The sequence below is a fragment of the Sardina pilchardus genome, chromosome 11 (genome assembly GCF_963854185.1).
Source record: "Sardina pilchardus chromosome 11, fSarPil1.1, whole genome shotgun sequence".
In the NCBI taxonomy this organism is placed as follows: Eukaryota; Metazoa; Chordata; class Actinopteri; order Clupeiformes; family Clupeidae; genus Sardina; species Sardina pilchardus.
Genome location: NC_085004.1, coordinates 19584922 through 19606779, shown reverse-complemented (window position 1 = coordinate 19606779; position 21858 = coordinate 19584922). Strand labels below are relative to the sequence as shown.

Below are 21858 nucleotides of genomic sequence, written 5' to 3'. Positions count from 1 at the left end.
GAATGTTTATGTATTTTTGTAATACCCAACTATTTATTTAGGCTCAGTAATGAGATTATATGGATCTGTGTGTGTTCTATTGAAGGATTTTTCACCCAAAATTGATTAGTACCACAGACATGGAAAAAAGGATCATGAGCTTATGGCCCTACAAGAATATTTAAAAAAAAACATCTATCTAAAACCCTTTGGTCTGACACAAAGGACCAGATTTTATGTACAGTACATTAATTCAGAAAGTCTAAGGTGTCCTGTGCTCATACACAGAAGCAGCCGGGAATACCGGAAAAACCAGAACCGGCAGCCACCCGAAATCAACAAGTGATCTATGCCGGATCAAGGCTGAATTTTTAGTGTTGGAACTGCATTGAACTAAATGTTCTGAAGCAGGAATCTCCACCAGTTACACTCACTATACAACTTGTCGATAGCTCAAACGCTCTAGGAGAAGAGGTGTTCTCAAAAAGTGTCTGAACGGGAAAAATAAATAAGAAGTAAACTTAAGAAGAACAATTAGAGCAAGCACACTAATAAATGCTCAATCACTGAGGGCCAGATTTAGATCAAGGTGCAAATCAAATGTTATAGTGATAACAATTAAGGCTAAAGCTATGTCCTGATGACGTTATGCAGGCATACTTCAGTATAACCTTTACGAGCTACTGGGCTGGGTGGGAAGCCATTAAAAATAGGCTTGAGTTTTCAAGGCTATATCCCCCTGAACAATTTAGATTTGGACTTTTAAATAAAGCCATGGTGACCTTTCATCAAAATGGCCCACCACAATATATTGTTTGGTGTCTAGCATTAATGTGGATTAGCATGACAGATGGGAGAAGATTTTCGAAAATCAATGTCTCTGTCAGGCCAACAAAGTCTCTCTCGGAGCCAACACAAATAAACAAACAAACAGGCTCTCTCAGCTGGCTGAGCAGGCTTATATCTTTCAGGTGTGTATCATATGAACACTCTCTCCCTCTCTCTTTCTTGTTCTCTCTCTTTCTCTCCGTCTCTCTCTTTCCTGCTCACCACACGAGCACACAAATGCATGGTGTTGTAAACCAAAAGAAAGTGGATGGGCCGAAACTATTAATGTGGATAGACACAACACTAACGACTAGCACTCTGGGACTTCCCTCCTGGATCCACTGAAAACTCTTGTTTAATGAAATGCAGGTGGTTAAACCACCAAAGTTGGATTAGCCCTGCTTTATTTAGTATTTGTACGGTGGCTGATTTCAGGGTTCCTGAGCAAATAGAAAAGTAATATAGGGTGTAATTGGCAATATTTGAGCAGAGCCGGGAGTAATGTGGTATTTAGAGTCTTTCGAGGTGTAGGCAGACGTGAGAGAGAAGGGGAGAATGTCAGCTGTCTGGGAGAGGCCATTGGGAGAATTTGGATTCAGTGGCTGTCTGGAGAGACGTGACAGGATTCCAACTGATGGTTTTTATGGAGCAATCCTGAACACAGACGACCGTGATGCCGGGCTTTATAACAAAGCGTCAGAACAAGTGAATGAACCTTCGACCTGGGATTATCAGAAGACGTTGGCCGTCCTTGACCTGCCTGACAGCGAGCCTGCAGTCCGATTTCTCCCGTTAAAAGACGTACGCTTACGTCTCAGGTGCATGCACACACCACACACACACACACACACACACACACACACATAAACCTGAGATCCTTTTGAAAATGCACATGCACAATCACAATCAATGACACTGCTTAATGCCTGTGCAGGCAACTATCATTTGTGAGGAGAAAAAGCCTCTTTACTTTACTTACTCATCAGCTTGCATAAAAAGGGACTATCACTCATGAGCAAATGCTACTGTATGATAGTCTGATTACAAATGGGCCACACTGAACGATATGATTACATGTTACTAGAGAACAGGTTTGAGACCTATGTACTGTATGTATCATACAGCACATACTGTAAACGCTATGCTAGCTAGTTCCAGGTTAATATGTGGTGTATGATTTACTCTCATTTCAGTGTCAATGTTCTGCCTTCTCTAAGAATGCATCTATTCCTTTGTATATGCTGCCACCTTGTGGCGTTACTAGGCAATTGTCTAGTAGTTAAGTAGACTACTTCCTGTTTTGCATGTTAGTCTAAAAAGAGTTGAATCAGATGAACACGTTTTCCTGGCGATTTCCTCACATGAGAATATTTACGTTTGAGCCCTGGACATTATTTGTCTGTAAGTACATGTTAGATAAGTATTACTTGTGGGGTGTCTTGCTTTTGTAACTTTGTCATTGGAATGTGTTTTGTCCGCTTATTTTAGTTAGTTTGCTAGTTCTCGTCGGTCACGAGTGATTGCTATTTGCTAGCAAACGGTGTGTTAGCTGCTTAGCCTATATGCCTTTCATACTGTATGTAACGTGAAATTCATGTACCTTTTCTTCTGTATTATTTTACAGTTTTACAAAACAAAAATCAAAATCACTAAAGATATCTAAACCCAAGTCAAGCCTTGGATTTATTTGAAGCTTTAGAGAACTGTTAACTAGCTGTCTAGTCCTGCCTGCAAGAGAAGACGCAGTACGAGGGCAGCATAGTAAAAAGACAACAGCGCAGCAAGTTCAAACTTTAGAAGTTAGCCCACGAGGATGTCGCTACACGTGGATAGATTGGAGGTGGATGCCGCTGAACAGGCGCAGGGCGCGGCACTCCTAGAACTTCCCGAAGCCCACCATGAGGCAACCGAGACACAAGAGCCTTTTAGAACACCTGACTCCCGGTCACAGATATCCAAAAGGTCCGGTGTATCATCAGCATCATCAGCGGCTGCCAGAGCACGCGCCCAGTCAAAGGCAGCACAAGCACAGGTGACTTTCGCTGAAAGAGAAGCAAGCGTGATGAGGCGGAAAGCTGACCTTGAAGCCAGTCTCCACGTCCTCATAAGCCAGAGGGTGGCTGCTGCCGCAGAGGCAGCAGCTGCAGCATACGAGGAGGAGGAGATTGAAAGCGGGGAGAAGCGCTACGAGCCATACGTCCCAAGCAAGCCTTTCAGTGCCTATGAACGTACAGGCAACTACATCCAGCAGCACTCAGAGATGTTCGGCAGAGAACCACCGTCACCAATGCGCATGCAGCTGGATGCCTACAGACAGCCAACACACGCGCCGCTGGATGCCTACAGAAAGCCAACACACGCGCCGCTGGATGCCTACAGACAGCCAACACACGCGCCGCTGGATGCCTACAGACAGCCAACACACGCACCGTTGGATGCCTACAGACAACCAACACACGTGCCGCTGGATGCCTACAGACAACCACCGGATGCCTACAGACCACCATCACCAACACATGTGCCGCTGGAACCTCACAGACCACTGCCACCACCACATGTGCCGCTGGATATCTATAGGCAACCCCATCAACACACTGGAACAGCTGCTCACACAAACCCAAAGCTGAGAGTCAACAACATAAAGAAAGAACAGCTATGTGAGCCATCTCCATTCAAGCCTTGCCCACAGCTACCTCTCCCATCTCCCAGTCTGAACAAGGGACACTCCACTGAGCCACAGCCAGCTCAAGACCTGGCCAGGTATCTCATACGCCGAGAACTGGTGAGCTCCGGCCTCCTACAGTTCGATGACCGTCCCGAACACTTCTGGGCATGGAAAGCATCCTTTTTGAGTGCCACCAAGGACTTGAATCTGACACCCAGGGAAGAACTGGACCTTCTGGTAAAGTGGCTTGGTGCAGACTCAGCAGAACAAGCACGTAGAATCCGTTCAGTACATGTGCTTAATCCTGCTGCAGGCCTCCGCATGGTGTGGCAACGTGTGGAAGAATGCTATGGGACACCAGAGGCCGTAGAACAGGCGCTCTTTAAAAAGATAGAGGAGTTTCCCAAGCTGACCAACAAAGACAATGCTAAACTCAGGGAACTCGGTGATATCCTCCTTGAACTGGAATGTGCCAAAGAAGAAGGATACCTATCGGGCCTTTCCTGTCTCGATACAGCCCGCGGAGTGAATCCAATCGCAGAAAAGCTACCCTACAGCCTACAAGAGAGGTGGATAAGCATGGGGTCCAAGTTCAAAGAAGAGCACGGAGTAGCTTTCCCTCCATTCTCTCTCTTCTCCCAATTCGTCCGGCGACAGGCCAAAGTGAGGAATGACCCAAGCTTCGCCATCGCCACTTCAAACAGCAATGTGCCACACAAAGCGGAGAAAGCCGTGAAACACAGCCACAAAGTCCCAGTAAGTGTGCACAAGACCGAAGTCACACCCAAGAACACTGATGGTGACACCAGCTCTGTGGAGAAGAAAACGAGTGAACCAGACCGTGAGTGCCCAATACACAGGAAGCCTCACCCACTCAAAAAGTGTAGGAGCTTTAGATCCAAACCTATTGAAGAACGTAAAGCTTACCTGAAAGATAACCGCATCTGCTTTAAGTGCTGTGGGTCAACTCGGCATATGGCGAAAGACTGCAAAGCATCAGTCAAATGTGACGAGTGCAACAGTGATCGACATATCACGGCTCTACACCCAGGCCCTCCTACATCCAGCGAGAGAGCTCACACGGAGAAGGAGGAAAGCGGGGAGCCGCATGAAGACACACCCACAGTCACATCCAAGTGCACAGAGATATGCGGCAATGCAGACAGCCCACGCTCATGTGCCAAGATCTGTCTTATTAATGTTTATCCTGCTGGGAGAAGAGACAAAGCCGTCAAGATGTATGCAGTGCTGGATGAGCAGAGTAACAAGTCACTCGCGAAGACAGAGTTCTTCAACCTGTTTGGCATCCAAGCCAGTCCAGCCCCCTACACATTGAAGACCTGTGCGGGGACAACAGAGACCTCCGGCAGGCGAGTCAATAACTTCATGCTCGAGTCTATGGATGGGAAACTACAACTCCCTCTCCCCACGCTAATCGAGTGTGACATGGTGCCGGATGATCGTTCTGAAATCCCGACTCCTGACGTCGCAAAGCACCACCCTCACCTACAGCCAGTGGCGAACAAGATTCCAGCTGTGGACCCGGACACTCCCATCCTCATGCTCCTGGGAAGAGACATCCTCAGAGTTCATAAGGTGCGTCAACAAATCAACGGGCCACACAATGCTCCATATGCACAGCGGCTGGACCTAGGCTGGGTCATCGTGGGTGTCGTCTGTCTGGAGGCAGCCCACAAACCAGCTCAACAAGTCAACGTGTACAAGGCTAATGTGCTGCAAAACGGCCGAACATCCTTTCTCCATCCTTGTCCAAACAACATACAGGTGAAAGAGGGCCACAGCAGCATGTTACAGCGACACAACCCCCTGTCACCCACCCGTGAAGAACACACAGGCTGGGCAACGAACACAGACAGCCTCGGTCTCTCTGTTTTTGAGAGCTCCAGAGATGACAACAAGACAGCCCTGTCAGTGGACGACAAAACATTCCTGACCATCATGGACAGAGAGGTCTTTCAGGACGACGACCATAGCTGGGTAGCACCCCTGCCGTTCCGGTCGCCACGACGACTACTTCCAAGCAACAGGAATCAAGCACTCAAACGCTTCACTTCGCTCATAAAGACTCTGGAGAGAAAGCCAGAGATGAAAAGCCACTACATAGAGTTTATGCAAAAAATGATGGATAACGACCAAGCTGAGCAAGCACCACCGCTGGAGGCAGGTAAAGAACACTGGTACCTTCCCTCATTTGGTGTTTACCACCCGAAAAAGCCGGATCAAATAAGAGTAGTATTTGACTCAAGTGCTGAATGTGAAGGCTTATCCCTGAATGATGTACTCCTCAGCGGCCCAGACTTGAACAACACGCTGCTGGGAGTACTTCTGAGGTTCCGCAAAGAGTCAGTAGCTGTGACGGCAGACGTGCAGCAAATGTTTTACTGCTTTGTGGTCAAAAGCGATCATAGAGACTACCTCCGCTACCTCTGGTATGAGGACAATGACTTTGACAAGAATGTGGTGGAGTATAGGATGAAGGTCCACGTGTTTGGAAACACCCCATCACCCGCCATCGCCATATACTGCATGAGACGTGCTGCCGAGAAAGGTGAAGCAGCATACGGCTCTGATGCAAGACAGTTTGTGGAGCGTCAGTTCTACGTGGATGATGGGCTGACATCTGTTGCCTCACCTGAGCTGGCAATAGACCTCCTCAAGAGAACCACACAGATGCTGGCAGAGTCCAACCTGAGGCTACATAAAGTAGCTTCAAACAGCGAACAGGTAATGGCAGCTCTATCTGAGGAAGACCGTGCCAAAGACCTGAAACAGCTGGAGCTTGGTGTAGATCCTCTCCCCCTCCAGCGAAGCCTGGGCCTCTCCTGGAACCTGGAAACAGACAGCTTCATGTTCCTGGTGTCTCGGGAAGAGAAGCCATACACACGAAGAGGTATCCTATCCACTGTGAACAGTCTATACGATCCCCTGGGGTTCGTTGCTCCTATAATTATGCAGGGAAAAGCATTAGTACGGGAACTCTCAACAGAGCAGGGGTGGGACACTCCTCTTGACCCCGGGAAAGAGACAGAGTGGAACACATGGAGAGACTCACTCGAAGCTCTGGAAAACCTGCACATAAAGAGGTGCTATACACCCGTCCCACTGTCTACAACACAGAGGAGAGAACTTTGCATTTTCTCTGATGCGTCGACAGTGGCGATAGGAGCTGTGGCTTACCTGAGAGTACTCGACGCTGACGGTAAAGTACACATGGGATTCATCATGGGGAAGTCCAAGCTGGCTCCCCGGCCTGCACACACCATCCCCCGCCTCGAACTTTGTGCAGCTGTGCTCGCTGTTCAAATGTACGAGCTGATCCGAGACGAGATGGACATCCATGTTGACGATGTCAGGTTCTTCACAGACAGTAAAATTGTACTTGGGTACGTCCATAATGCATCGAGAAGGTTTTATGTGTATGTGTCCAACAGGGTGAACCGCATAAGACGATCCACTCACCCAGACCAGTGGTCCTATGTCCCCACGGACCAGAATCCCGCGGACCATGCGACAAGGTACATGCCTGCAGCACAGCTACAGCAAAGCAGTTGGCTCTCCGGCCCCAGTTTCCTGACTCGCAACACGGAGGAACCATTGGAGCCCCACGTCTTCAACCTGGTGGAGCCAGACGCAGACTCCGACATTCGACCTGAGGTCACCGCTCTGTCCACCAGGGTCTCGGACGCTCAGCTGGGCTCGGAGCGGTTTGAAAGATTCTCAAGCTGGAGAAACCTCTGCAATGCTACAGCCAGACTCATCCACGTCGCTGCGTCTTTCAAGGGAAATCCAGCAAGCACAGAACGCAGAGGCTGGAGGTGTTTCAAAGACACACTCACCACAAATGAACTGTCACAGGCAAAGTGTGGGATCATTCGTACTGTTCAGCGCGAGGTCTTTGAAAATGAACTGAAATGCCTAAAAGAGGGTAAGACACTTCCTAAGCAAAGCCCTCTCAAAAAGCTCAATCCAGTGATTGACCGAGATGGCCTGCTTCGGGTTGGCGGTCGTATAACATCCGCTCCAGACCTGTCATATGAAGAGAAGCACCCACTGCTAATCCCGCGCACCCACCACATCGCCACACTCCTGGTGAGATTTTACCACGAGCAGGTGGTGCATCAGGGGCGACACATAACAGAGGGAGCTGTCAGAGCAGCAGGCTACTGGATCCTGGGTGGTAAGCGTCTGGTGTCGTCTGTCATCCACAGGTGCGTGACCTGCCGAAGGCTGCGTGGGCGGCTACAGGACCAGAAGATGGCAGACTTACCTGCTGACAGACTCACACCCGAGCCTCCATTCACCAACGTAGGCCTCGACGTCTTCGGGCCATGGGCCATCATGACACGGAGAACGAGAGGAGGAAGCGCAGACAGTAAGCGATGGGCTGTGATATTCACTTGCATGTCAACCAGAGCTCTTCACTTCGAGCTCATTGAATCCATGACTACCGACAGCTTCATCAACGCGCTCAGAAGATTTTTTGCAATCCGTGGTCCAGCCAGACTTCTCCGCTCTGACAGAGGGACTAACTTTGTGGGAGCCTGTAAAGAACTGGGCATTAACACGGAAGACACAGCCATAACAGCCTACCTTCAAAGCAAGGAATGTTCTTGGGTTTTTAACCCGCCACACTCCTCGCATATGGGGGGCTCATGGGAAAGGCTTATCGGCGTCGCCAGACGCATCCTGGATGCCATGTTGCTTCAGACCGGACACACTCGCCTCACACATGAGGTCCTGAGCACTCTCATGGCTGAAGTGATGGCTATCATAAACGCCAGGCCCCTGGTACCCGTATCCTCTGACCCCGATACGCCTACAGTCCTCACCCCAGCGATGCTACTTACCCAGAAGATGAGCGCCGTTGCAGCCCCCTCTGGAAACTTCCAAATAGCTGATCTGCACGGGAAGCAATGGAAACATGTCCAGTGCCTTGCAAACACCTTTTGGAAGAGATGGAGAAGGGACTACTTATCAACTCTACAAGGCCGCCGAAAGTGGACTGATGAAAGGCCAAATGTCAAGACCGGCGACGTTGTCCTGCTGAAAGACAGCCAAGCCCACAGAAATGATTGGCCTGTGGGAGTGGTTGTCAACACTCTGCCGAGCGGTGACAAGAGGATCCGGAAGGTGGAAGTTAGAATAGTAAAAGAAGGGACTGCTAAAGTGCTTTTGAGACCTATCTCAGAAATAGTAGTTCTTCTTTCTGAGTAAAAGAGTCAATTTAGGTTGCCACTCATGTTTAAGTTGAGTTTTAATGATTTATAGTGGCATAATAACATTATACCAAGCGGGGAGTGTTCTGCCTTCTCTAAGAATGCATCTATTCCTTTGTATATGCTGCCACCTTGTGGCGTTACTAGGCAATTGTCTAGTAGTTAAGTAGACTACTTCCTGTTTTGCATGTTAGTCTAAAAAGAGTTGAATCAGATGAACACGTTTTCCTGGCGATTTCCTCACATGAGAATATTTACGTTTGAGCCCTGGACATTATTTGTCTGTAAGTACATGTTAGATAAGTATTACTTGTGGGGTGTCTTGCTTTTGTAACTTTGTCATTGGAATGTGTTTTGTCCGCTTATTTTAGTTAGTTTGCTAGTTCTCGTCGGTCACGAGTGATTGCTATTTGCTAGCAAACGGTGTGTTAGCTGCTTAGCCTATATGCCTTTCATACTGTATGTAACGTGAAATTCATGTACCTTTTCTTCTGTATTATTTTACAGTTTTACAAAACAAAAATCAAAATCACTAAAGATATCTAAACCCAAGTCAAGCCTTGGATTTATTTGAAGCTTTAGAGAACTGTTAACTAGCTGTCTAGTCCTGCCTGCAAGAGAAGACGCAGTACGAGGGCAGCATAGTCAATGCAGAGAGAATCACGTGGAATGTAGCATAATGTACCATCAACATTTCCACCAGGTGATAAATAATTCATCCTTTATTTATTTAATTTTGCAAGTTAAAAAAGGCACAAAAAAAGCAACACTAGGCCCTGTGAAACCCACTCAGTGTTCAAAATCACTTTGAACCAGATCTTCCGTCTGCTCAGCAACACATGAAATTGAATCCTGGGCATGGATGTAGCTCTCCTGACAGCATAACAGTAGCCTGGCTGAACCCAGATGTACCTGTTAGCAAATTTGAATTTGCTCTGCTGGTCAGTCTGGAAAGGAGGCTAGCATGTGTGTACAGTAAGAGAGTGTGAAAAGGTAATCAGGATGAAATAAATGAACAACAGATTCAGATCATTTATATGACCATAGGTGTATTTTTGGAACAGGAGTGACTTCAGAATATTGGGATCTGAGCTTTGCTTTCCTCTATAATGTACTGCCATAGACACAGTGGCTTCTAAAAAAACGCACGCCTTTTCAAACGGTTTTTGTTTGTTTTGAACGGGTCACTCAGTTGAGACTGATCTGTCGGCTTCCAGAAAACTGTGCATGATACGACAACGACAAAGATATCTTGGGCCACATGCTGTGTGTATTAACGCCTTGGTGAAAACAGGGCAATTAATCGAGACAGGAGATGCTGGAACCAGAGCAATTATTATTTAATAAAATGCTCTTTTTTCCTCAACACAGAGGTATCTGGGACACCTAATGGACACCCGTGTTCCTGGTCCTTTTTTTTTTTTTTTTTAATTAAGTGAATATTAAAATAACTCTCTGCACTTTGTTCAAAGAACCTCTCATTAAATATTTAAAACAAGCGTCTTATTATATCCATGATTTTTTTTTTTTTTTTTTTTTATCAAACTGAATCATCTTGAATTTTAAGACATTTGAGATTAGTCCCTCTGAAAACTATCTACACTAGGTCTACTGTACACCATTGAATCAAAACATTCCAATCAAAGCTGAATGACACTTTCAACAGTGGTATCTGCAAAGAGGTCATACTGTATAGAGTGTGAACGAACAGCGCCTTCTCGTTGTCAACTTTCTGGGTATGGGAGACAAATCTGAGTGATTTTGACAAAGTGCAAAATGTTTTAGCAGTAGATGACCAAAACAATAAGGCTTGGCCTTCCCAGTTAGCACTAGCAGCGATAAATGCCAACCGATAGTGGTGGACAAACCAACATGAACCTGCTACCTGCAGTTGGGTACGCAAGATTTTCTTCTGCACATGGAAGCTCTCCCATTTGGTCTGAGTTGACAGGGGCTACTGTGGCTTCATCTCATTTTGCAAAAAAAAAGCACACAAAAGAAATTGTGCCTTTACCTTAGTCAAGCTGCATGGTTAGCAATAACGTAAAGTTATAGCAGAGTAAGTAACGCAAGTATATAGCAGAGAAGCTCACATTATGCTAGGCTCCTCATGAACAATATTCCATGTTCCTTATGCCATTGAAAACACAGAGACATGCTTGAGGAGAACTGAGTCACTGCGCAGCCAGGATGCAGGATGCACTCAGGCAGTAACACCAGCATCAGTGGGCACATTCTCTCACACTTGATCACTTCTCACACTCGGACGTCTCTCTTGTTCCCCCACATGGTCAGCGTGCTACTAACTGTGGGCGGTCTGCTGTGGAGGCGCACTCAGAGTGCCATCCTTTCAAGGTTAAAGGCTCAGTCTGCGATTTTATACTGAACTCCCCTGAACTGTTCAATCCACCAGGAACAGTGTGCAATAAAAATAAAAAAAATAAACGTGTGTCATTTCTACACAGCCGAGGCTCTGCAAATGGGAAATACACAAACACTACTCCAGCCAATCAACACAGTGCACCTGGTGCAATGTTCCCTGAGATTCGTCTCCATTCGTCCAGAAGCCTTATGGGCTGTATGTGGGCAGTGCTTAATTTGTAAATCAAGAAGTAATGGAGCACTGAGAGAGTGTTGCTCCAGCAGGTTAGGAGCGAGAAGTCCAAGAAAAGAAAAGAAGAAAAAAAGAAACACAATAAAACAACGCTTCTCATGATGACAGTTCCCTAAAATAAGATAATGAAGAAGAAGAATGTACAGAGAGGACAGCTTACTGTATTCTGGGTTTTTTTTTTTTTTTTGACAGCTTGGTCTCTCATGACGACGAAACACGCTCTGGCCTTCAATGAATGGGTTGGAGGGCGCAGGCTCTGCACAGAGATCCCCCATTGCCATGGAATTAAGCCTACCAAGGATTTCCTCTCCAAAGAGTCCATTTGACTAATTGTTTGCGGTGGCTCACCCAGCACCGTATTAAGTGGGTTGGGGACTATTGGCAACTGTAGCCAGGTTGATAAGCTTCCATGCATTACCGTAATCAGGAAAACACCATGGCCATAACCAGAAATCTGGACACGGGACATTTTTTCATATTCAATCATAGAATTTTAAAGTTATAGACAGAAGGTAGATGGCATTTATTTTCATTTGGATATCAGATTTGGTAAACACTGACTACGTTTCCATGCACACTGTTACGGCCGGCTCGTTTACTGACCGCAACATAAAGGGAAACGGACAACAAAGTTCCAATTTGTAATTTATTAAGATTAAGCAGTAATAATAGTAATACCAAACATATGGTGTCTAGGGGGAAATGAGTGTTGGCGTGTGCGTGTATGTGTGAATGCAATAGCAGTGTCAGTATGTAAGATGGCTAAATGATGAACAAAGGAAAATAGAAAGATTAGAGATAAGGGGAGAGAGAAAATAAAGTGCCAGTGCAGAAGAAAGTCTAAATGGGTGTCTGCAAGAGAGAAGAAAAGTGCTTAAAGAGAAAGAGAGGAGAACTCCTTATATAGCCACGCCTTAATGCAGGTGTACACAATTAACCTAATCAGGCCCTTCCTGCCCGTGCAATGACTCGGAGAGGTCTGTAGGGGCACAGCGGGTCGCAACAACACCACATTCCAGCTTTATTCGGAATAATAACAATGTGTGTGCACCATATCTAGACTAAAAGACCAAACTTTGCTCATGCTCTCTGCTAACTGATCAAATGCTCTGTCTGTTATTCAGAGCACTCATCATTTACTGTTCATGTCAAAACATGACAATCTGGGGGACGCTGTGGCGCAGCAGGCTACAGTGCCCATACCGTTTACGGGTCCGAGTGCCCATGGGGACCCAGGTTCAAATCTGGCCTGCGGTCATATCCCAATCCCACCCCATCTCTCTCTCCCACTTGTTTCCTGTCTACCTCTTCGCTGTCCTATACTAAAAAAGGCCAAAAAATATACTTAAAAAAAAAAAAAAAAAAGAGAATCTGTATAGTGTTTCATGAAAGAGAATGGTTGTGTGGCAACAGATCATCAAAGGTGGCCAGAGGTTTTGTCACAGCACTAATAACCTGTTGAGAAACTGTCTAAACAAAACACTGCGGGCCCTCTTACACCTTGCCTCGACACGATTTCTCCCTCACCACTCGGCTACCCTTCCCTTCGAAGGCTCTACATGAAATTAGGCAATAGTTCTTGATTTGCCATTCAGATCAGAAATGGCTAGTTGTTCATTCCTGAACATCATGCAAGAGCTGTTTACCGTTACTGTCCCTCGTTGGTGGAACGCACTACCTGTTCCTACTAGGGACATCCCTCGACATCTCCTCTCATAGCACTACTAGACAATTGCACTCATTGATGCACTTATTACACTCATTGATGCACTTATTGTGGTTTTTAATTTGTTGTTAGAAGTGCTCTAAAAATTAACTAATTAACTAAAAATCTACTAATTCATTCAGAGTGGCCTACAGAGAGAGAGAGAGAGGTACAATAGGCATTTTCTGACTAATGTGATACTGTACATGACACAACATTAAACGGTTAAAAGAGGCACATGCTATAGGGGTATTTTTCCGGTTTTTAATATTCAGAATATGATCTTATTGGTGTAAAGGCAGATAAGCTGTTTACATGACTCAGGTACATTATTCTGAATAAAACGGAATATGATGTGCATGGAAACATTGCCAATGATTGCCATATTGTAACAGACAGTAAATCATGTGGAGTGCAGGCTGGAGTATAAAAAACTCAACAACATCCATAATTGTCTGCACCATGAAAGTTTGAAAGTTCAGAAAAGCTTTGCCCACCACCATCAGTGTCTATAGTCCATGTTCTCCGCACATTCGGTGCGCTGACTACACAGTACAGTGTCAGAGCGAGGCAAAAACCCACTTATAAAGCCACGGACAGATGAGGGCTGTTGCAGCCCCGCGCTCGCTTGAAGGACAGCAGCACAGATGAGTGATGATAGCGCTGGGCTTCCTCCCTGTCTGACTAACTAGCCTGACAAATGCAATAAAGGGGAGCGCGCGCGCGCTGCAGAGAGCGCCCCAGCATGCTTCAAATCACCCGGCTTTGATGACGCTGGGGTGGCAGGGCGATTAGAGCCAGGGGGGCAGGCTGGTAATTGCTGAAACTAGTAGGGCTCCATACAGTGCCAGGGTCGGAGTGAGTCCCCCTATACACCCCCCTTCCCCCTCCCCCAACCACCATCACCACCAAAAAAAAAGCTACCGGTGAGTTTTATGTGCTGAGGTAAAGGCTACCATTCTTCCCCTTTCTGTCAGAATTTGACCAATAATTCTGCTCCACTATTATTGTTCCAAGCTTTCTTTCAGCCAGGGAGTATAGGCACAAGTTCAGAAACTCATTTCAGTGAAAGGATAGAGACCTCTATTAGGTGCCAAAAAGGAAAAGAAGGGAAAAAAGTTAGAGAAAGAGAGAGATGAAAGAGAAAGAGGCCGAAAAGAAATTTCTCTGAAATTATTCAGCAGTTCAATAGAAAGGAACATTGGTGTCCTGTCTGATTAAAAGAGAATTCCGACCTAAAGTGTTTCATAGATGAAACCTTTTGTAGCCAGAACGGTGCTTAATACGTCTGTGGTAAGTTATTTATATCTGTAAAGGTTCCTTTAAAGCTATTTATTGTTTACTGTAGTGTTGGTTTCTATTTTTCTCTACTCTGAAAGCTCTCTTTAGATGCATATAAGAACCCTCAGAGACACAGGTAAGCAAACACAATGCCCTGAACATTGCAAGCTGCCAATGAAAACATTTATATCTATTTCTGTCCAGGATTTCACTGCATCACTCTTTCTCTCTGTCCTCAGCTCTACTTCCAAGTCGTGGAGCCAAACACAGTAAGACACAGTGAGTGTCATATTCTTGCTCATACAGCTCTATATTGTGTATAGTACACTTAAAAATGCGTAACTAAAAACTGAACTATTACTATTGACCATTAATGAAATAATTATGTCTTGTACATTCAGTATAATGCACACTATAATACACAATCACACAGTTTCAACCGCAGCTCAGAACATGTGTTGGAATGTGTCATGTCAGAGTTGTTCTATTCCTGAGTTTGTCAACAAATGAAGGCTGAGTCGCTTGGGTCAATATGTAGCTCTGCTGGGACAGTGGGATTATGCAGAGTTCATTACGGTAATGACTGCGTTTTTAGTGCAGAGGGAATTGTGCATGACTGTTTCAGCTGGAGCCATATTGCGCGTTTGATAACGGTAGTCGGCGTACGGATAATCAAATACATTATTGAGAATTTCATCTCCTCTTTACATTTAATTGATTTCCTGCGTGTGGTTATGGCACAGGATTGAGGTTAATGCTTCTCTTGATGAGCACAGTCCATACTCTTGAACATGCACTAAGGGCTTTGGACAGCAATGAAAGCTGTGGAAATTGAGGACCAATGAGGTTGTCAGAACAAAAAAAAGAATTAGAGCTTTCTCTACTCACCCTTCTTTGTATCCATGACTGTTGACTTGATACTCTCCTTCTCTCTCTTTCTCTTTCATGTCTTTATATGAAAATCAACCCTTTTTTGTCTCAGATCAACCCTATGGCAATCAGACCCCTTTGACTGTATCTCATTATTCCTTGACCGAGGGGTCTGGCTTTGAACTCAAATTCCTCCGCCGTGTGTCCCTATCGTACGAGACAGTTCTTCAAGATGTTGCCCAGCCGGCGCCACTCTGCACACACAGACCAGCATATGAGTGGAGTGCTGATCACCTATCATGGATCAGCGTCTGAGAGGACAAGGAAGTGTGAGGAGTGATCGAGACCGGTGATACGGGCAGGGAGAGCACCGACTGTCAAGGATGGCTAAAGACTACGTGGGCAAGTTCACGAACTTGACAGATAAGGAAAACAACCACACCAGCAAGTTCATGTCAGGAGTTACTTCCTCATACTAACAAGCATGTTTTGGGAAATTAGTGGGTGGTAAGTTATGAATGCTTTTGTTTGTTTGTTTGTTTGTTTGTTTGACTGCTAGTTCTATGTAATCTGAATGGCCTGGAAAGAGGCCGACTTTTGTTTTGTACTTATTTGTGGTGTTGCAGTCACCATTACCACCACTACAACAGCAACACAGAATATGTAGATCAAACTAATCAAAAGGCTTAATAGACTTTAGGTCCTCTACACAACCACATCCATAAGCACATATACAATTTACCTAAAAGGCCACAAGCAACACAGTACAAGCCAAACTCTCATTCCTGATAGCACACAAAGCCCAAATGATATCATATAATTGGTAAAAGCCATCATGCATTCGTTCTGTCAGTAGACTAAGTGACGATATGGCTGCCCGGCCACTCTATGCACACAAACACAGCTCTGGTGGGGGTAATGCCCTCTGTGTCCATGTCTGCTGCTCGCTCTCCTTTGTTTTAGAAACACTCTCTAACATGAAGCCTCCATTATTTCACCCATTTGGTACTCTCTTTACGGCCAAACACTAATGGGACTCGTCAATCCAAAACACAAGTGGGTACTATTTGCAAGTTCTGCTTGGACACAAGAGAATTTAACCAGTGATTCAGTAAGGATTTGTTATTTTCGACCCAGAAAGCAAGAGGCCTGACAACCTTGAGGGAAAAAAAGGGAGGAAGTCTGAGCTCAGACTTTAAAACAGCATTCTCACCCACAGAAAAAAAAAAAACCGAATGGCTGAGAGTGACCATTAAGAATTTATATGCAGTGAAAGACGTCAGACTCCCCTGACGTCTGTGAGAGTCTTCTCCAATGAATTATTTGGAGCAACATCAAGGCGTGTTCCTGCATACCATACAGGTTTCTGCCACTGCTTCGCCCCTGTCTCTCTGCGATAGTGTGCAAGTCGGAGTGGCAAAACACCGGTTGGGTTTGGAATGAATGTGTTTTAACACGTGTGTGGATCTACCCCCATGCTGGCAATGACCCATCACCACAGGAGAACATCAGATCATGTCTTCTGTTCTCCAAAAATAGGCATGTGTTTACTGTAAACATCAATGATCAGCTGCTGGGATCTTTAAGCAGTAGGACAACAATTTTGGTATGGTTATGGTTATGGTTATGACTATTTGGCAGATGCCTTTGTCCATAGCAAACATTTTTTATTTTAAAGGGATATTCCGCCATTTGTGGAAATACGCTCATTTTCCACCTTCCCTCGAGCAAAACAATCGATATTTACCTTGTTCCCGTTCATCCAGCCATTCTGTGAGTCTGGCGATACAACTTTTAGCTTCAGACTAGCATAGATCATTGAATCGGATTAGACCATTAGCTTCTCGCCTGCTAGCTTCATGTTTAAAAGTGACTAATATTTCTGGTAATTTTCCCATTTAAAATGTGTGTCCTCTCAAGTTAGAAAGTGCAATAAGACCAACTGAAAATGAACCCTGCCGTTTTTCTAGGCTGATTTGATATGGAACTACATTCTCATCTGGCGTAATAATCAAGGCAACTTGCAGCTACTGGCACTACTATTGCTTGATGTCTATGGGGACTATTTTCAGATGCTGCGTACGATATCACTGCGCCTATGGTACGTTTGCAAGTTGCCTTGATTATTACGCCAGATGAGAGTGTAGTTCCATGTCAAATCAGCCTAGAAAAACGCCAGGTTTCATTTTCAGTTGGTCTTATTGCACTTTCTAACTTGAGAGGAGACACGTTTTAAATGGGAAAATTATCAGAAATCTTAGTCACTTTTAAACATGAAGCTAGCAGGCGAGAAGCTAATGGTCTAATCCGATTCAATGATCTATGCTAGGCTGAAGCTAAAAGTTGTATCGCCAGACTCACAGAATGGCTGGATGAACGGGAGCAAGGTAAATATCGATTGTTTTGCTCGAGGGGAGGTGGAAAATGAGCGTATTTCCAAAAATGGCGGAATATCCCTTTAAAGATAGGTGTAGTAGGTGAAGTGCACTGGGTGAACAAATGAACAATGCAACGTTAGAATGCTCATTCAGATTGCGCCTGACTGCGTTTGACTTCATAGGTCAACGAGATCTGCCAGGGTCAGCCAAGAGGAGCTGGAAAAGACGGCAGACTTCTCCAGGCACACCGGCAGCAGTCTACCCGACATGACTCAAGGGATACAGTATTTCACAGAAGATTTTTCATTGAATACAGCTTAAATGTCTTTCCTATTCTTTAAAATGAACATGATGACCGGCAAAATAAATTGTGATGTTATAATAAAATAAACCGTTGTTAGCATACATTTCACAGAACAGCATTATAGCACATCATTTCAGTGTTGAGCGTTATTTGCACATGTGTGTTATCGGTCTACTCAGCATAAAATAACAGAATATCAAAGAGTTCTCAGTACCACTGTTGCAGAAATCACATGTAAGCTATCCCTTTGATTTTAGTACATTTTTGCACATTCCAACATAAAGATAGGCTGAGTGAACCCTGCCTGAACTTCCAGCGTATCTGGATTTTGCCAGGCAGCTCAGGCTGGAAACTGTCACATCTATCTCCTCTGTTCCCTGCCAGAACCTTTGGCTCCAATGAGCTGCATCCAAAAGACGCACCGGATCGTTGGTCTGATTGGTTGAAGGACTATCCAAGTGTACAGAGTCATTTGAACGATACCGATTGATCACGCACCTCTGGTGCAGTAGAAACAAAGCACAGCCTCCCCTAATGTTCAATCTTAAAAGATTGAGCTTAGTGGTGATAGCCAGACTAACATAAAGAGGCAGCACAGGAAACTTGTAATTTTCGTCACGGGAGATTCCAGCCAATCAGAGAGATGCATTGACGTCATGAGGATGGGTTCTGGTGAGCAACTGCACAAACTGAATTCAGGCAATCTTTTTGCAGGTGACATGGTTACATCATGGTGACTTCCTGTCCCGCAGGAGTCAGTCGAACAGCGTTTTCCCCCAGCATGCAATGTGTTCAACTCGGCATGCATGACATCAAGTCAAAGGAGTCTAGAGTCTTCCTGGAAGAACTTAAATGTTAAAGCTTCCATTATAGTGGGAGCAGAGCACAAGGCTTTTGGTTAAAAAAAAAATAAAAAAAAATCTAGAAACGGCTATTTCTAAAACACTCATCTCTCCAAGCTTCCAAGAGCTTTACCGAACTGCCTTTCTACTGTGATCCCACTCTGGTGCTGATTTCGCTTTCAGGCTGGATGACCTCAGCTGAAGCGCAAAAACACAACTGCCGCTCAGCTCCCCCTGTGGGCGTGTGCAGACCGCACGAGCACGGCTCCTCAGAAATGCAGGCCGACATCCGGTTTGACCTTCACCGGCCGCGTCTTTGACAAGAATGGGCGCGAGGAGTGAGAGCCGGACCGAGGCGAAGGAGGGTCAGATTGGAGGCACGGCTGGATGCCGTGTCACGTCCGCTCTCTGTAAGTGTCAATGGCAGCATCCTGGGAAGGAGAGCCAGCACCCAAACACAGCCACACGCACACACACACACACACACACACACACACACACACACACACACACACACACACACACACACACACACACTCTCTCACACACAAACACACACACACACACAAAGACTCCCTGTTCCTTAAAAATGCATGCATTTCCACAAGCACACGTACTGTATATCTCTCAAGAGATGTTCAGATGGAACAGAGATGTCGAAATTGTCTGAGAAAGCATGATGTGTGTGTGTGATTTGGGAGTGTGTTCGTCTGTGTGTGTGTGTGTGTGTGTGAGTGTGTGTGTGTGTGTGAGAGAGGGGAGGGCATGATTTGGCACCCTTCATCATATTCCTGTCAGTGCCGTTCTCTTGGTATGCATTCTCTACTCTATCTGTAGTACTGCTTTTATGCATGTGGGATATTCATTAGAATGCATAGATGACACTCAAATCAGCTTAGCGATTCACATCACTGATGATACCATAATGTAATGACTGCTTAACAGTCAGGGATAATAATAATGGGTTTCTTTGTGTGAGTGTATGTGCCAGAGACAGAGGTGAAGAGGTGGGGAGAGAGAAAGAGAGAGAGAGAGAGAGAGAAGCCTGTGTGCGTAGTGAACGGGAATGTAGAGCTAGAGAGATTTTGAGCAGACATGTCTATGCTTAAGAGTAAATGCATGGTGCTTTCATATATGTCAAATTTCTAGGAAGAATACTATAGTGAAAATGTATGTATTTATGTATGTGAATGAGAACCTGCCAGAAACTCACACTGTGTGTGTGTGTGTGTGTTATATCTGGGGAAAATCTGGAAAGCTTTGACAGGCTCTAAGCCCAGCAGTTCAACTCCAGCACTTAATACTCAATCTTAATAACAATTTCCATTAAATATGAATGTCAGACCCCCGGTGGAACAGTATGCTATAGACTCCCTGTTAAACTGCACGTCTACTTAAGTGGATGTTATTGGATTGCTGACAAGGTTACGGTACAAAGGCGATTTTTAAAAGTGTTTGCCGAAAGCACCAGATTGAAAACACACCTGTGCACTTAGCTTGCTTCACAAACCTCATATGAGGCCATCTTTGTATGCCGACATGCTGGTCACACCACAAAACATTTCCATCACAGTTGCTCTTTTGTGCTTTGGCGGGGTTGTGTAAGCCGCACACTGATATTGCCCTCATCAGAGACATGGATAAGCTGTGATTTTCAAAAACCTCTCCTTTGGCTTGAAGCCATGCCAGGAAAATGAGCCTGTCACTTTTTTGCACTCCTAACGGCATGAGGCAAACAACCTGTGCTGCTTGAAGTGATGACATGCGACGATGGCGAGCGCCTCAGAAAAAACAGATTGCTTTGTGAAAGGAACGGTGTAGTGTGACATACCTGCCGTGTGGTGGGATGGTGGTGTTTGTTCATCAGAATCACAATGACTTTTTTAGAAATAAATAATTAAACGTGATCTCAGAAAAAACTCAACCTCTGCCACTCACGACAGACACATATGCTTGTCTTGTTGTTTTACAGTAAATGCCTTTGTCTCCAGGAGAAATTGATGAATTCGTGATTTAAATGACCTGAAATGCCTGTGCTTACCATTCTACGACACTGAATCTCTCAAAAAGAGAAAGCTTGTCGGACCGAGACAATGGGCGTAAAAAAGCCTATCACTTCCCCCTCTGATGAAAATGTAATGTTTTTTGCTCGTGCCCTTGACATTCAAAGCCGGCATCCTTCAGAAGAGCATAACTCCCATTTGAATTCATTGGAGGCCCTATAGTAGAGTCAGTGTCCCCATGTGTCAGAGTGACCTCTGGTAGCTTGCCATAAAGCAGCTCCAGCGTACAGTACATCCTTGTCCCTAAATTTCCTTTCACATCCCTTGACAGAATTGCTGTGTCTTTTTTTGTCTCCCTGGATGAGTGTTTTCCAGTCCGCTGGAAGTGCGGCAAGATCACTGGCTTGAGTCTGAGTCGCTTTTGGGCCGGTTCAGGCCCAGTTTTGGGTCAAATGAGTTCTGCAGCTTGTTGCTATCTGGGGCCTGCAGGTGTTCGGGAGTGGTGTGTGTGTGTGTGTGTTGGGGGGGGGGAGAGGCGGGGGGGGCAATAACTGGCAATGACTGGCAGTGAAGCAGTCAGTGCAATGAAGCTGCAGATTGAATGAGCATATCCGTCATCCCCAGTTTTTGTTCTTGGGCAATTATGTTGAGAGAAAAAAAAATCGAATGCATTCAAGAGTTGAGTTTTGTTTCATTAACATACCCCGCAGCCCCCACTCTTTGTCTATCAATTATTAATTAGCATTGTGTTAATTGAAAACATTTGTTTCAGGGTCAATTTTTTTCTTCTGGAGGCCCTTTGTTGGGTACTGAAATAAAGACTTTTTTAAAAAAAAATAAATAGACTTGAGGCGTCTGTTTCCAAAGTTTGAACTTTTAAACAAATCAGAACCTTCATTAAGAAGATAAACCATGTGGCTAACCTCATGAATCTTTTCTGCTGAATTCACTCCTGATTATTTGAGAAAAAATTATCTTGTGAAATAAACACATACTGTATACACCCACATACACACACACAAATGTAAGCTAGAGTAAAATGTAGTTTGATAACACTTATCATACTGTATTCCTATTTGATTACTACATACCGTTTTCCAGTCAAAGTTGAAGTTATTGCTTTACCACTACCAGTCTGCACCGGTTGTCAGT

The 21858-nt window shown here is 45.1% G+C and overlaps 1 protein-coding gene across 3 annotated transcripts in view; it reads right to left on the bottom strand.

Annotated features, from left to right (window-relative positions):
* The window catches only part of LOC134095185 (carbohydrate sulfotransferase 8-like), a 172236-nt gene that overhangs the window by 137628 nt on the left and 12750 nt on the right, over positions 1-21858 (bottom strand). The window contains exon 1 of one of the 3 annotated variants that reach the window (XM_062548592.1): positions 15198-15515. The exons of 1 other annotated variant lie outside the window; for it this stretch is intronic. In XM_062548592.1, the coding sequence (XP_062404576.1) occupies positions 15198-15256 (59 nt within the window). In that variant the 5' untranslated portion in view covers positions 15257-15515. Of the gene's footprint in view, positions 1-15197; positions 15516-21858 lie in introns of those variants that run through there. One more of the 3 variants, XM_062548591.1, reaches the window with a different exon arrangement.